We start from the raw sequence: 14,911 nt of genomic DNA, 5'->3' as shown, positions 1-14,911 counted from the left end.
AGTGAGCTTATTCAGGATGTTGTTTCGTGCGCTCACTTTTGCCTTTGTCTTTTCGATGTGGTTCTTGAAGGTGCGACATCTGTCAAGGGTGACTCCCAAGTAGATAGGGTGCTCGCAATGCGTCAGTGTTGCTCCACACCAGGTTACTTTCAGCTGGCGTTTGGCTTCACGGTTTCCGAGGTGGAATGCACAAACTTGCATCTTTGATAGATTTGCACGACGGTGGTTTTCTTCATAGTAGGATGTTAGTCCCTCCAAGGCCTCAGAAAGTGGTTTCTCCACCGTGTTAAAATCAGTGCTTTGGGCAGTGACACATAAGCCATCAGCATATATAAAATGGCGTGTGACACTGTCTATAGGTTGGTCATTTGCGTAGATGTTGTACAGCAGCAGTGCAAACACGCTTCCCTGAGGAAGACCATTCTTCTGAATACACTACCTGCTGCACTTCCCACCTAGCTCAACATAGAATCGGCGATTCTGAAGCATGCCTTCCCCACAAGTGGAAACATTTTTTCTACATCGAACCCTTTGTTAATCTAATAATATCTCTCATCACACCTTGGCCTTATCTTTTCTAGAGGAGAGAGCTTCAGTCTGTTCGGTCTTTCCTGAAGGTTATAAGCTTTCAATTCTGGTATTATCCATATGAATCTTTGTTCTACCACTCCAATGCTGCTACATCCCCTTTATCTTTGTTAATGTTTGTAGAATATGATAGATTTTAATACAAGGCAATTTCTGAATATCATACAGAATCATGGAATGCTTACAGCACAGGTCATTTAGCCATCATGTCCATGCCAGTTCTGTGCAAGACAATTCAACTAGTCCCACTTACTCATCTTTTCCCCCAGAGCCCTGCAAATTTTCTCTCAAGATAATCATCCAATTGAATTTGCTTCCACCTCAGGCAGTGCATTCTAGATCCTAACCACTCCCTCCATAAAAAAGGTTTTCATCATGTTGCCGTTGCTTTTTGTGCTAATCACCTTAAATCAGTGTCCTCTGGCTAGCCAATCCTTCCAAAGGAAAATGTTTATCCTTATATCTACTCTGTCCAGACTCCTCATGGTTCTGAACGCTTCTATCAAATCCCCTCTTAATCTCTTCTCCAAGGAGAAGAGGCCAGCTTCTCCAATCTATCCATGTAACTGAAGTCCACACTCGTGGAACTATTCTTGTGAATCTTTTCTGCATCTTCCTGAATGCCTTCAAATTCTTCAAGTGTGGCACCCAGAACTGGATGTAATGACTGAATTTTGCAGGATGCCATGCACCCCATCCCTCCACCAGCTAAAATGTCAGTGGTGGGGTTGGGGAGCCCTTCCACAATCCCGTCAGCTGCCCCACAGCAATTTAATGTTGGGAACAGCGTTAGTTGTTTATCACAAGACATCAACCCCTATCTCAAAAGGAAGGCCCACCTTAAAGAGCCACCGGCCAATTGGATGGCCAGCAGCTGAGTAGTCTCAGTATCGCCAGGTGGGCACAGTGGCCACTGTGGAGACTAGAGACAGTCCCACCACGCCAAGGAGCACAGGTAAGTCTAAAAAGTCAGGTGTCTTGGTGATGGTGGTGAGGGGCCCAGGTTCAAGAGGCCACAGAGTGGGTTAAGGTGGGGGTTGGGCAGGGGTAGGTGCCTTTGATAGCCCAAGGCAACCAGCCCCACCCAAGGGGATACCCCTGCACTTTCCCAACAGTTTGTACAGCTAAAGCTGTTGGGCTACCCATATGATGTGGATCCCCCCCCTTGCCTTGGGTAAAAAACAGGTAGCAGCGGGGATGAGGCCCTTAAGTGGACATTAATTGGCCACAAGAGGCTCAAAGGTGGACTGGCCACCCAACAACTCTCCCAACCCCCTTAGAATTTAAGAGATGGGATTGAGGGGCAGCGGGTTGGCAACAGGCCACCCTCTGGATTTCACAAGCTTCCGCAACTTCAAACTCACCAGTGGGGAGCATAAAATCCAGCCCAATACTTTAGTTGAGGTTAAACCAGTGTTTTATATGGGTTTATCACAACGCCTTTGCTTTTGTACGCTATTCCCTTATTTATAAAGTCCATGATCCTGTGTGCTTTGTTAATCATTTTATCAATCTGCCCTGTCCCCTTCAGAATTGTATCTTTTATTTTGTATTGCCTCTCCTTGCTCTTCCTTCACACTTCTCTACATTAATTTGGTCTGCCACTTGTCCACCCATTCCACCAGCCTCCCTATTTCCTCTTGGAAGTTTAACACACTACTCCACATCATTCATAGTTGTTAATTTTTTAAAAGCTATTAATTCTTAGAATTAAAATCAAATTTCTGTAGTAGAATTACACACTATGCCAATCATCACAACATTCTAAAGGGATGACTGTATTTACTCATCCAACTTTGCATTCTGGAGCTCTATACTCCATGCAGCAAAAAAAAACCCACTAAGAATAGAGTTCTAATCAGTGCTTCCTCAGTGATCAAAACAACAGAATTCCTGCTGTAACTCTGGCTTTCAAGAGTCCTTTTCATAGCAGTGTACACTAAAATGTAGCTTTCAATACCAGGATGTTGTTATGTGGTGCCAAAACACTAACTTATATTTATCACTGCACCTGTACAAAAAATGTTATGCACATTGTACGGAAAGAGGTTCAGATGACAACTTACTTATTCTTCAGGTAGGTATGCAATATTTTCCACAGGAGCCAAAGTCTGAACAAATAATTTAATTCTCTAATCAGTACAATAATATCGGTTGTATTGACCATTAAGTGTTTAAATTTCCTAAGGCAAACGATAAAGCGTTGGTCACATCTAAAAAGCAGGACTGACAGATAACCGATTATTTACTTGCCAGGAAGCCATGTATATTCACTGCAGTTTTCTCAATTGCACAAGCTATTCTCAACCTAACAATTTTTGTCTCCATACCTTTTTTTCCCCCCCCTCATTCTTGGAGTCCAAAATGCCTTGGCATTTTCAATGGAAACGTTAAATGGTGCTTTCACAATCACAAGTGATAACAGAAAATTGGAATGACAATGCCTTACCCTTCCTACCGGAGAACCACAGCATACAGTGGCGAAACATGGCAATAGATGGTCAAATTAGCATTACAGATCAGTAAGAAAAAGCAATGATGACAAGGAAATGAAGCAGAGAAGACACAAATAATGCAGATGGGAGAAATTGTAGGTTTGTAGGACATAAGGCTCCACCTTAAAGCCAAATGCTGCTTTCAGCTTTCCTGTTAATGCACATCTGCAGTCCTAAGTAGAGACACAACCCTGCTTGGCTCAGTCACTGTCCTGCCCGCGCTGTCACAGTCCTCACACTGCAGAGCAGCAGTTAAAAGAGCACCCAGCAGTTCAGACTAAAGCAAACAGAAATGAGCACTTCTTTTCCCTTTATAACTTATCCTTCAATTTTGTATATTATCCAAATCCTCGTGAAATAATTCTTTGTTTAATATGTTTTTAATCCAGTGCAGTCAAACACCCACAGTTCTAACCTGCAGACAAAGATCCAGAATGTTCAACACACTCTGATGGGTGCTTCACAAATACTGTCAAAATTTCTGTCCACAAACAAAATGCCAAGCATCAATTTTCATCCAATCTCTCTGCAATCAGTGTGCTTTCAGCCTTTCAAATGTACGTCAGAATATCTCTAGTTCTCACCTTGAAAATGGAATGTCTTCTGATCCACCGTGACTGTGAAGGTGCTGTCATCCTCATCATCTATACCAATCACAGCTCCCTAGGAAACAAAGAGACCAAAAAGCCTGGTGAAATAAGCAGTGACATCATCAGCCTACTGCACTGGAATGTTAACAGCCTGAAAAAGGTAGAGGGAGATACCAAATACTGCAGAACATCAGACTCACATGCAGCAGTCTTTCCTGAGAGACTTCATTGAAATTCAAAAAAATGTCTAAACATGCATGCAGCATTTACTGAGGGAAAATATGTAAAATAAATAATTCATTAGTTAATAATTCAGCAATAACATGTCCATTACAGGTTTCGTATACACAATCCTAACCAGTTCAAGAACAATAATCAGTGCATTTTGAATATTAGTCTAAAAAGGTCAGCTGTCACTGATCAGTTTTTCTGCAGTTAATATTTCTGCTTTCAAATACTATAAAAAGAATCAAAATGAAAATTTGCCCAACAAAGCCAGAAATCCATACTTCTAACAAATCACTTTTTTTACATTTTCAACATGTTCTTAGCAGATACCTGATTAAGATCAGTCCGGACAACTTCAGAAATGCTGAAGATGATGATTTATTTTATGTGGGATGGCAGCTTCCACTGGTGAAGCCTGATATAAATCACTTAAGTCAGTCTATTAGAAAAGGGATATTCATTCAATTCTGCCTTTACAGCAATGACAACATACATATAGAAATTATAAGTTAACAACTGATGTTCTCGCCACACCTGCTGCCTAACCTTTGTATCTGGCATTTTCAGTTTTAGCTTCCAATTTCCAACATTGCTTTCACTTATAATATTAAGCTCGTTTTTATAGAATCGTAGAATGGTTACAGCACAGTACAATGTTCAGCCTGTCATGTCAATACAGGATCTCTGCAAGCGCAACTTAGCCAATCCCACTCCCCCACTTGTAACCCTGCAAAACATCTCTCTTCAGACAATTATTCTATCCTCTTTTGAAAGCCATGATTGATTCTGCCTCCCCAGCATTATAACACGGTGCATTCCCAATCTTAATCAGTCGCTGCATGAATTTATTTTTCATGTTGCCTTTTGGTTTTCACTATTCAGCTTAAATTGGTATTTTCTGGTTCTTGACCCTTCAGTTTTTTGCCACAGTATTATCAAATCTTTCAATTACACAATGTAACTAGTTAACAAACTCCATTTTTGCAGCAGCTTTCAAGTAAAACAACCTCAAGTGTTTCGTTGTGACAGTGGGTTGGTGGCAGTAAGGGCTGGAATGACAAACTATATGAACAAAAATTTATCTATTGTGATGCAATGGAGGTAGGCAGAGAAGAAACCAAGGTGGGAACTTTCATAACCTCAGAAAGCCCAAAATTGCTTCACAGCTAACAAAGCACTTTTGAAGTGAAGCCAATATTGTAATAGAGGCAAATGCAGGCAGTTTTTATATGGCAGTGTCCCGCAACCAGCAACAAGTTAAATAACCAAATCACCTGTCTTAGGTATATGCAAAATACTGCGGATGCAGGAAACCTGAAATAAAAACAGAAAATGCTGGAAAAACTCAGCAGGTCTGACAGCATCTGTGGAGAGAGAAAATGAGTTAATGTTTTTAGTCTGTATGACTCTTCTTCAGCTTTTCCAGCATTTTTTGTTTTTAATTACACCTGTTTTAGGTGTTGGTTGAGGGATAAATGTTGGTCAGGATATCTGGGGCATTCTCCTATTCTTACACAGAGTTCCATAGAAACTTTACAATCACCCGATGGGATAGACAGGGCATTGGTTTGACAGAGCTTTGGAAAAATAACACCTCTAACAATGCAACATTCCTCAGTGCTGCACTGAAGTGTCAGATAAATTATGAGTTCCAGCTTTTAGAAAAGCACCTTGAATGCACAAACATCATGCTTGAAAATGAGCATGTTAACTCTGACCTATGGACAACATCTCAGGTAGTTTTACACATGGACATATATGTTAGACACAAGATTTAGCATGGACAGTTGAATTTAGGTTACTTATATTGTACAACTCACTGGAGGCAGCGGCTCCACAAATATCCCCATCCTCAATTATAGGAGAGCGCAGCACATCAGTGCAAAAGACCAGGCCAAAGCATTTTCAACAATCTTCAGCTGGAAGTGCTGAGCGAATAATCCATCTGGGCCTCCCCTGGAGATCCCCAGCATCAAGACGCCAGTATCCAGCCAATTCAATTCACTCCATGCCATATCAAGAAACAGCTGAAGACACTGCTTACTGCAAAGCTATAGGCCCTGACAATATTCCGGCAATAGTGCTGAAGACATGTGCTCCAGCACTTGCCACAACACTAGCCAAGTCCTTCCAGTAAGTTACAACATTGGCATCTACCTGACAATGTGGAAAATTGCCCAGAAATGTCCTGTATGCAAAAAGCAAGACAACTCCAACCTGGCCAATTATCACCCCATCAGTCTACTCTCTATCATCAGTAAAGTGATGGAAGGGCTTATCAACAGTGCTATCAAGCAGCACTTGCTTAGAAATAACTTGCTCACTGATGCCCAAGTTTGGGTTCCGCCAGGATCACTCAGCTAATGGCCTCATTACAGCATTGGTTCAAACATAGGCAAAATGAGCTGATCTCCAGAGGTGGGGTGAGGTGAGATGAAAATAACTGCCCTTGACATCAAGGTTGCATTTGACCGAGTGTGGCATCAAGGAGCCCTAGCAAAACTGGAGTCAATGAGCATCAGGGAGAAAACTCTCCACTGGTTGGGGTCATACCTAGCACAAAGGAAGAAGGTTGTGGTCGTTGGAGGTCAATCACCTCATTTCCAAGACATGAATGCGGGAGTTTCTCAGGATAGTGTCCTCGGCCCATCAACAACCTTCCTTCCATCATAAGGGCAGAAGTGGGGATGTTTACAGATGATTGCACAATGTTCAGCACCATTCGTGACTCCTCAGATACTGAAGCAGTCCACGTCCAAATTCAGCAAGACCTGGACAATATTCAGGCTTGGGCTGACAAGTAGGAAGTAACATTCGCATCACACAAGTGCCAGTCAATGACCATCTCCAACAACGGAGAATCTAACCATTACTCCCAGACATTCAATGACATTACCACCCATTGTTGAATCCCCCACTATCAATACCCTGGGGGGTTACCATTGGCCAGAAACTGAACTGGACTAGCCATATAAATACTGTGGCTACAATAGCAGGTCAGGAATCCTGCAGAGAGTAACTCACCTCCTGGCTTCCCAAAGCCTGCCCACCATCTACTAGGCACACGTCAGAAGTGTGGTGGAATACTCCCCACTTGCCTGGATAAGTACAGTTCCAACAATGCTCAAGAAGCATGACATCATCCAGGACAAAGCAGCCCACTTGATTGGCACCCCATCCACAAACTTTCCCTCCCTCCATCATCAACACGCAATGGCAGCAGTGTACACCCATCTACAAGATGCACTGCAGAAACTCACCGACGCTCCTTAGACAGCACCTTCCAAACTTGTGACCACTGCTGGAAGGACAAGGGCAACAGATGCATGGGAACACCACCACCTGGAAAGCTCCTCTCCAAGCCACACTCCATCCTGAGTCGAAACTATATCTTCGTCCCTTCACTGTCACTGAGTCAAATTCCTGGAACTCCCTCCCCAACCATATTGTGGGTGATGACACACCACATGGACTAAAGCAGTTCAAGGCAGCAACTCACCACCACCTTCTCAAAAGCAATTTGGGATGGGCGATGCCCACATCCCAAAAATGAATTTAAAAGACTCTTCTTTACCCACCTAGGGTAGTGCTGTACTCAGAATTTTAGGATTATCAACCACTAAAATTAATAAACATTTAAAGAATGATCCTCAGCATCCATGCATTGGTGGGGAATGATGCCATCCAGTCCAGTGTGTGTAGAAAATTAATTCCGTAAGTTGCATCCCAAATATTAGCTATCCTCTCACCTAGAACACCAATACACAGAAGCAAGCTAAAATTGTTCAGGATAACGTTGCTTGAAAGGTGGTTTCTAAAAAGATTTGTTCTCATTTTGTCAACAATGCAGGCAAGCTCGCTTTTTATGATGCATCTCCTCACCGTCCAAGGGCCCAAACACTCCTTTCAAGTGAAGCAGCATTTCACTTGCATTTCCCCCAACTTAGTCTGCTGCATTCGTTGCTCCCAATGCGGTCTCCTCTAAATTGGAGAGACCAAACGTAAACTGGGCGACCGCTTTGCAGAACACCTGCGGTCTGTCCGCAAGAATGACACAAACCTCCCTGTCGCTTGCCATTTTAACACTCCACCCTGCTCTCATGCCCACATGTCCGTCCTTGGCCTGCTGCAATGTTCCACGCAAACTGGAGGAACAATGCCTCATCTTCTGATTCGGCACTTTACAGCCTTCCAGACTTAACATTGAGTTCAACAACTTCAGATCATGAGCTCTCTCCTCAATTATCACCCCTTTCTGATCCCCTTTTTTCAAATATTTATTTTTTAAACTTTTATATTTTTTCCCACCTATTTTTATTATTTTTTAAATTTTATTTCCATTCACTGTTTTATCCCCATCTTTTAGCCTATTTCAATATTTTTTCCCCACACTGTCCCCTCCCCCTACCCCACCCCCACTTAGGCCATCTGTCACTCGCTCATTCTGCTTTCTGCTCTTAATGTCACCATTAGCACCTCCTTTAGCCAGTATCACCACCATCAACCCCCTTCGACCTTTTGTTTATGACATCTTTTGCAATTTCTCCTTTGCTTCCACCTATCACTGGCTTTCTATCCAGCTTGACCTGTCCCACCTCTCAAACAGTATATATTTCACATTTTTACTTCTCTTTAGTTCTGAAGAGTCATACGGACTCGAAACGTTAACTCTGTCTTTCTCTCCACAGATGTCGTCAGAGCTGTGAGCTTTTCCAGCAATTTTTCTTGGTGAATAAGTTAAGAGTTGGCTGATAAGTTACAATTGCAAAAATACAAAAAGCAGATATAATTAAAGTAATAGTACAGCATTTCAAGTTGGAGGTGACACCTGACACTAATGAGTCACAGCTGGAGATAGTGAGATTTCAGTTAGAAATGAAGAAAAGGAAAGGGCAGAGAGAAAAAAAGAAGGCATTTCAAAGGGAGCAAGCAGGAAAGGTGGAGAAAGAAAGGAAGCTGGATCTGGAATTCCAAGCAAGCGAGAAGGATAAAGAAAGAGAAGCAAGGCAAAGGGAGAAGGAAAGTGAAAGGGCATACCAGCTTAAAAGGCTGGAAGTTAAAAAAGAGATTTACGATTCTGAGGAAAGTTCTGATGATGAAAAAACCTTTAACCGAAAACCCAGTGGGTAGATGTTTAAATTTGTAGAAGCTCTTCCAAAGTTTGAGGGAAAAGGTGTTGATGCATTCTTTATTTCATTTGAGAAGATAGCTAAACAGATGAAATGGCCACAGGAAAACTGGACATTGTTGTTACAGTCTAGGTTGGTGGGTAGAGCACGAGGTATATGCTTCACTGTCAGAAGAACTGTCAGTGAATTATGATGTGGTTAAAAAAAGGGGCTATTTGGAGTACATATGAGTTGGTTCCTAGGCATACAGGCAGAAATTTAGGAATATGAGAAAATGGTCTGAGCAATCTTATATTGAGTTTGAAAGAGTAAAACAAAGTAATTTTGACCAGTGTATACAGGCATTAAAAATAGAGACACCATATGCAGCGCTTAGAGAAGTAATTCTTTTGGAAGAGCTTAAAGATTTAATTCTTTCGGTAGTGAGAAATCATGTGGAGGAGCAGAGGGTTCAAATGGTGAGACAAGCAGCAGAGATAGCTGATGATTAGGAGTTAGTTTTTGCATCACCCTTTTAAAATCGGATAAGGATAGAAAACGGGAAGGTGAAAGGAAGGCAGGTAGTCAGGAAGAGGAGTAGGTGGAAATTCCCAGGAAGTTTTTTCTCAGAATAAAAAGGAAGATGCTGAGGGTAGAAGTGACATTCGAAAACTGAGGTACTTTCATTGTAATAAAGGTGGACACATGAGGTCAGCGTGCTTGAAATTGCAGGAAAAATCTGTTGGAATTATAAGGATGCAGAAAAGTAATGCAAGTAAGAGTACAGTGGGTTCTGAAGATCAGGCACTGGAAAAAACAGTGGTTTGAGTGCAGGTAAAATAGAAAATCAGCAATAGGTAAAGAAGTGGGACTGTGTTCACAATTTACCCAAGTGAATTCAGGGGAGCAGGTTGCAGAGATGTTTAGAGATTTTGTATGTGAAGGGAAAGTCTTTCCATGCATGCAGGGTGGAGTAGATAAAGATGTCAAACTTTTAAGAGACACGGGGCCAGTCAATCCTTAATGTTGTGGGATAGTGATATTTGTTGTTTAGAGGGAGTATTGCAGGAACATCTGATAATAGTGTGGTTCATGGAGATACTAAACCTATTCCATTATGGAAGATAAATTTAACAAGTAAGAGGAAAACAGGTGAAGGGACTGTTGGGGTGTTGGAAAAATTGCCCATTGCAGGGGTTCAATTTATTCAGGGTAATGATATAGCTGGATCACAGATGTGGGTGATGCCTATGGTAGCTGAACAGCCTGTAGAAGTGTCTTCAACAGAGGCATTGCAAAAGGAGCATCCTCGATTGTTTCCAGATCGTGCGGTAATGAGGTCACAGGCACATAGGTTGAAACAAGAAGAACAAGGAGGACATGCAGTTCAAAGTCAGGAAGAGGGTACTGAAATCCAACTAGCGGGCGCTGTGTTTGATAACATTGTTCAGAAAGACACAGCAGAGGAAAAGGCAGTTGAGGTGTTTAGCTCAAGGCAGTTAATTGAATGCAGCAAAAGGATTTGCAATTAAAATCATTATTTCAGACAACTTACTCAGAAAGGCAAAATGTATTCCAGAATGTTATTATCTTAAGGGTGATATTTTAATGAGAAAGTGGAGGCCAGATCATGTCTCAGCAATTGAAAACTGGAGGGAGGTACATCAGATTGTTATACCAGTTGGGTGTAGAAATGAGATTCTGAAGATTGCTCATGAAATTCCAATGGAAGGGGGGGCCATCAAGGAATTCGGAAAACACAGGCAAAAATATAGAAATATTTTTATTGGCCTGGTTCGCATAGGGATGTAGTCAAATTCTGTAGGACATGTCACACGTGTCAGGTGATAGGGAAACCACAAGCAGCGATTAAGCCGGCACCTTTAATTCCAATTCCAGCATTTGAAAAACCTTTTACTAAGATCATCATTGATTGTGTAGGACCAACCCCACCCCCCCCCCCCACGACTAAAAGTGGAAATCAGTACTTGCTGACCAGGTTTCCTAAAGCAATGCCTTTGAGAAATATTACAACAAAGAAGATTGTGGAAGAGTTAACTACATTTTTTACAAGATATGGGGGAGGATTTTCAGCTCGGTGAGCGGGGCGTGGGGCCCTCTCACCGGGGCATAAAATTACACGGGGTGACGTCAGGTGTGCATCCCGATGTCATTTAGAATTTCAGTTCAGTGGGCACGCAGCCGAACTGTCAAAAGGCCTATTAAGGCCATTTAAAAACTAATTAAACTAATAAACTGAGCTGCCCATCTAATCTTAAGGTTGGTGGGCAGGCAAAGAGCCCAGGCGGCCTTCACATTTTTCATGGAACCTCATCCACGGGCGGGATAAGGTTTCGTGAAGTGTTTATAAATTGAATTTAAATTTTTCTAAAAATTCATTGACATGTCCCAGCTCATGTGACACTGTCAGATGAGGGAACATGTCTTAAAACTTTTTTCTCTATTTAAATTTTTAAAAATTAAAACTACTCTCCAAGGCATCTCAGGAAAATTTCTGCACTCTTCCACCGCAAGCGTGAAAGAGTGCAGGCCTCGTCTCAGGGAACCCCGCCCCCAGCCCGCACAGGGAGCGCACAGCGCTTCCAGGCGCACGTCACGCTGGGCGGACCTTAATTGGCCTATGTAAAATGGCGACGTGGACCCGATCAGGGGCCTGCACCCACCCCCCCCAAAGGGGGAGAAATTCTCCCCATGGTTTACCTAAGGAAATACAATCAGATCATGGTTCAAATTTTATGTCACAGGTGTTTAAGGATGCAATGAATAGTTTGGGGATAAAGCAATTTAAGTCAATAGCTTACCATCTGGAGTCACAAGGGGCTTTGGAAAGATGGCAAATGAGCTGTATCAGTTGAAAGTCATGTCATTTGGTATGAAGAATGCACCTGCAACATTTCAGACTAATGAACTAAGTAATTGCCAGTCCAAGCAATTGTGCTGTTTCTATTGATGACTTAATCATTTTTAGTCAGACGTGGGATGAGCATTTATAACATCTGGAAGAATTATTTACTCGATTACAAGGAGCTAATTTGGTGATGAACTTGGCTAAAAGTGAATTTGCAAAAGTGAAAGTTATGTATCTAGGCCATACCATTGGACATGCTAAAGGTGGCTCTGAGAGATGTGAAAGTCAAAGCTATCATGGATCTCCCAGTGCCTAAAACAAAATGAGAAGTTTTGAGATTTCTGGGCATGAGTGGGTTTTACTGGAAATTTGTACCAAATTTTAGGAGTGTGGTTGCTCCACTAACTGAACTATTAAAAAAGGAACAAGAATTTTCAATGGACACTCGAGTATCAGAAGGCATTTTCCAGTTTAAAAATTGTATTAACCACGACACCAGTTTTGGCAGTATCAATTACACCAAGCAATTTAAGTTGGCCATTGACACACATGATATAAGTATTGGGGCCGTACTGTTACAAGATGACCACACTGAAAACCGATAGGGCACTTTTCACAGAAGTTGAATGCACAACAAAGAAGATATTCAATGATCGCAAAGGAGATGTTGGGTTTGGTGTTAAAATTGCAGCATTTGCAAATCTATATGGCAAACAATTTGTCAGAAACAATTGTTCATACAGGCCAGAATCCTTCAAAGTTTCTTGACAAATTGATACAAAAGTGCAAGGCTATTCAGGTGGAATCTATTACTGCAACAATTTAATCTACAGATTATACATGTTGCTGGTAGAGAAAATCTGTTTGCAGATGTTTTATCAAGAGTTTGAAGCTTTAAGGGAAAATTAGACATTTAAGACCTGGACACTGAACTTGAATAATTTCTGTTTTTTATATATATATATAATATATTATGTTAATGTATGTATAAGTATATAGATAAGTATAGGAAATAGTGTAAGATGGGTTACTAAAAATGAATCCATCTTTTAGAGTTATGATGGTTCATTTTTCAATAAGGAGAGGATGTCAAGAAGATAAAATGTCTATAATATTATTGAAAATTATTTTAAAAGAGTTTTAGTAGTGTCTGCGTCTATGTGTGTATGTCTTAATTGGATTAAAGACAGCTGGTCTAGAGGCTTTGATATAGAGGAGAAATAGGTTTGAAATGGTAATTAGGTAAACATAAGGAAGTTAAAACTTAAGGTCTGAAGAAGGCAATTTGCATTTTTAAAATAAACCATTCAAAAGAATGAGTGAAATATTACACCTAGCCAGAAGAAGCCAAACAAAAATGTGTTTAATTTTTCGAAAGCTTACTAATAAAATTGGTGCTATGAAAGGGTTTTGTTAGAAGAGCTAAAGTTCAAAAAATCTAGGTATACAATGAGAATTTACATTCAAAAGAAGAAAATATGTATAAAGGAAGAGAATGCTGTTAGTAAAAGAGGGGTAATTCTAAGGTCTAAAGCCTCAGTCTGTAAGCCTCAAGCCACTGTCTGCAAGGACCCAGAGCTGAAAACACCCATTTTGAATGCGACAGTCCAGAGTGTGCTTTGCCAGGGGTCTGTTTAAATCTGTATTTTTTACAGTTGCCTTAATGGAGGTATAACTGGGCATCAGATTAAATAGGGGATTTTTAGAAGTTATTATAGTAGGACTTTGTAGATATATGCGCTTACAATCTTTTAATTAATAAATGTTTAATTTAGTTTTATGAAAACCTCAAAGACTCAGCGGCCTTATTATAACTGAATTCAAAGCCGGCATTGCAAAACATACAAATTGCAAAAAATTGGTTATGACAGTTGTTTCAAGTTTCCCTCTGGGATTTGAACAGCTCAGCACTTACCATTGGCTGTGTCATAATAACCTTCTGAAAATCCAAATACACCAGGTCCATTGCTTCCCCATTATCTATTCTGCTAGTTACATCCTCAAAAAACACATTTGTGAAACACGATTTCCCTTTCATAAATCCATGTTGAGTCTGCCCAGCCCTATCATTATTTTTCAAGTGCTCATTTATCACATTCCTTACAACAGGCTCTAGCATTTTCCTATTACTGATGTCAGGCTAACAGGTCTGTAATTCCACATTTTCCCTCTCATTTCTTTTGTAAACAATAGGGTTACCTTTTAACCTGCAGGAACCATTCCAGAATCTATAGAATTTTGGAAGATGACCACCAATGCATCTATGGCCCCCTCTTTCAACCTCTGGGATATGGATCATCAGGTCCAGGGGATTTATCAACTTTCAGTCCCATTAATATCTCCGGCACTACTTTCTTACTAATTTCTTTCAGTTCCTCATTCCTATTAATCCCTTGGTTCTCTATTATTTGAGAGGATTTTTGTAACTTCCTCCATGCAGACAGACACAAGGTATTGGTTTAATTTCACCGCCATTTTTCTTATTCCCCTTTATATATTAATATGTCTCTGTCTGTAATGGGCCCACATTTATCTTTGCTAATCTTTTCCTTTTTAGATGCCTATAGAAGTTTCTTCAGTTCATTTTTATTTCTCGCGTTAACTTTCATATTCTATTTTCTCTTTATCAGTTTCTTGGTCCTCCTTTGCTGGATTCTAAAAAGCTCAGTCAAATATGTGGGGAACATTTACAACATTTAAAAGGAACTGTTTGATCAACTGCAGAAATCAATTTGGTTATAAAATTGACCAAAAATAAATATGCGAAAGCACAAGTTACATATTTAGGCCACACTGTTGGACGTAGTCATGTAGCTCCACAAGATGCAAAAGTAAAAGCTATTGCAGAATTCCCAGTGCCTACAACAAAACGGGAAATTTTGAGATTTCCAGGCATGAGTGGATTTAATCAGAAATTCATGCCAAATTTCAGCAGTGTAGTTGCTCCGCTGATTGGATTGTTTTAAAAATAGAACAGAAAATTCCAATGGACAAAGGAGTGTCAGAATGCATTCAACAGCTTGAAAGCTATAC

At 40.8% G+C, this 14,911-nt stretch overlaps 1 protein-coding gene across 6 annotated transcripts in view; it reads right to left on the bottom strand.

Moving 5' to 3' along the window:
• osbpl9 (oxysterol binding protein-like 9) overlaps positions 1–14,911 on the bottom strand; it is a 289,515-nt gene that overhangs the window by 203,780 nt on the left and 70,824 nt on the right. For all 6 annotated transcript variants that reach the window (XM_041208298.1, XM_041208299.1, XM_041208300.1 and 3 more), the window contains exon 3: positions 3,668–3,746. In XM_041208298.1, the coding sequence (XP_041064232.1) occupies positions 3,668–3,746 (79 nt within the window). The remainder of the gene's footprint in view (positions 1–3,667; positions 3,747–14,911) is intronic.

This window comes from Carcharodon carcharias, chromosome 16 (assembly GCF_017639515.1).
Source record: "Carcharodon carcharias isolate sCarCar2 chromosome 16, sCarCar2.pri, whole genome shotgun sequence".
In the NCBI taxonomy this organism is placed as follows: Eukaryota; Metazoa; Chordata; class Chondrichthyes; order Lamniformes; family Lamnidae; genus Carcharodon; species Carcharodon carcharias.
The sequence above is the reverse complement of the archived record's forward strand: the minus strand, read 5'-3'. Positions and strand labels throughout refer to the sequence as shown.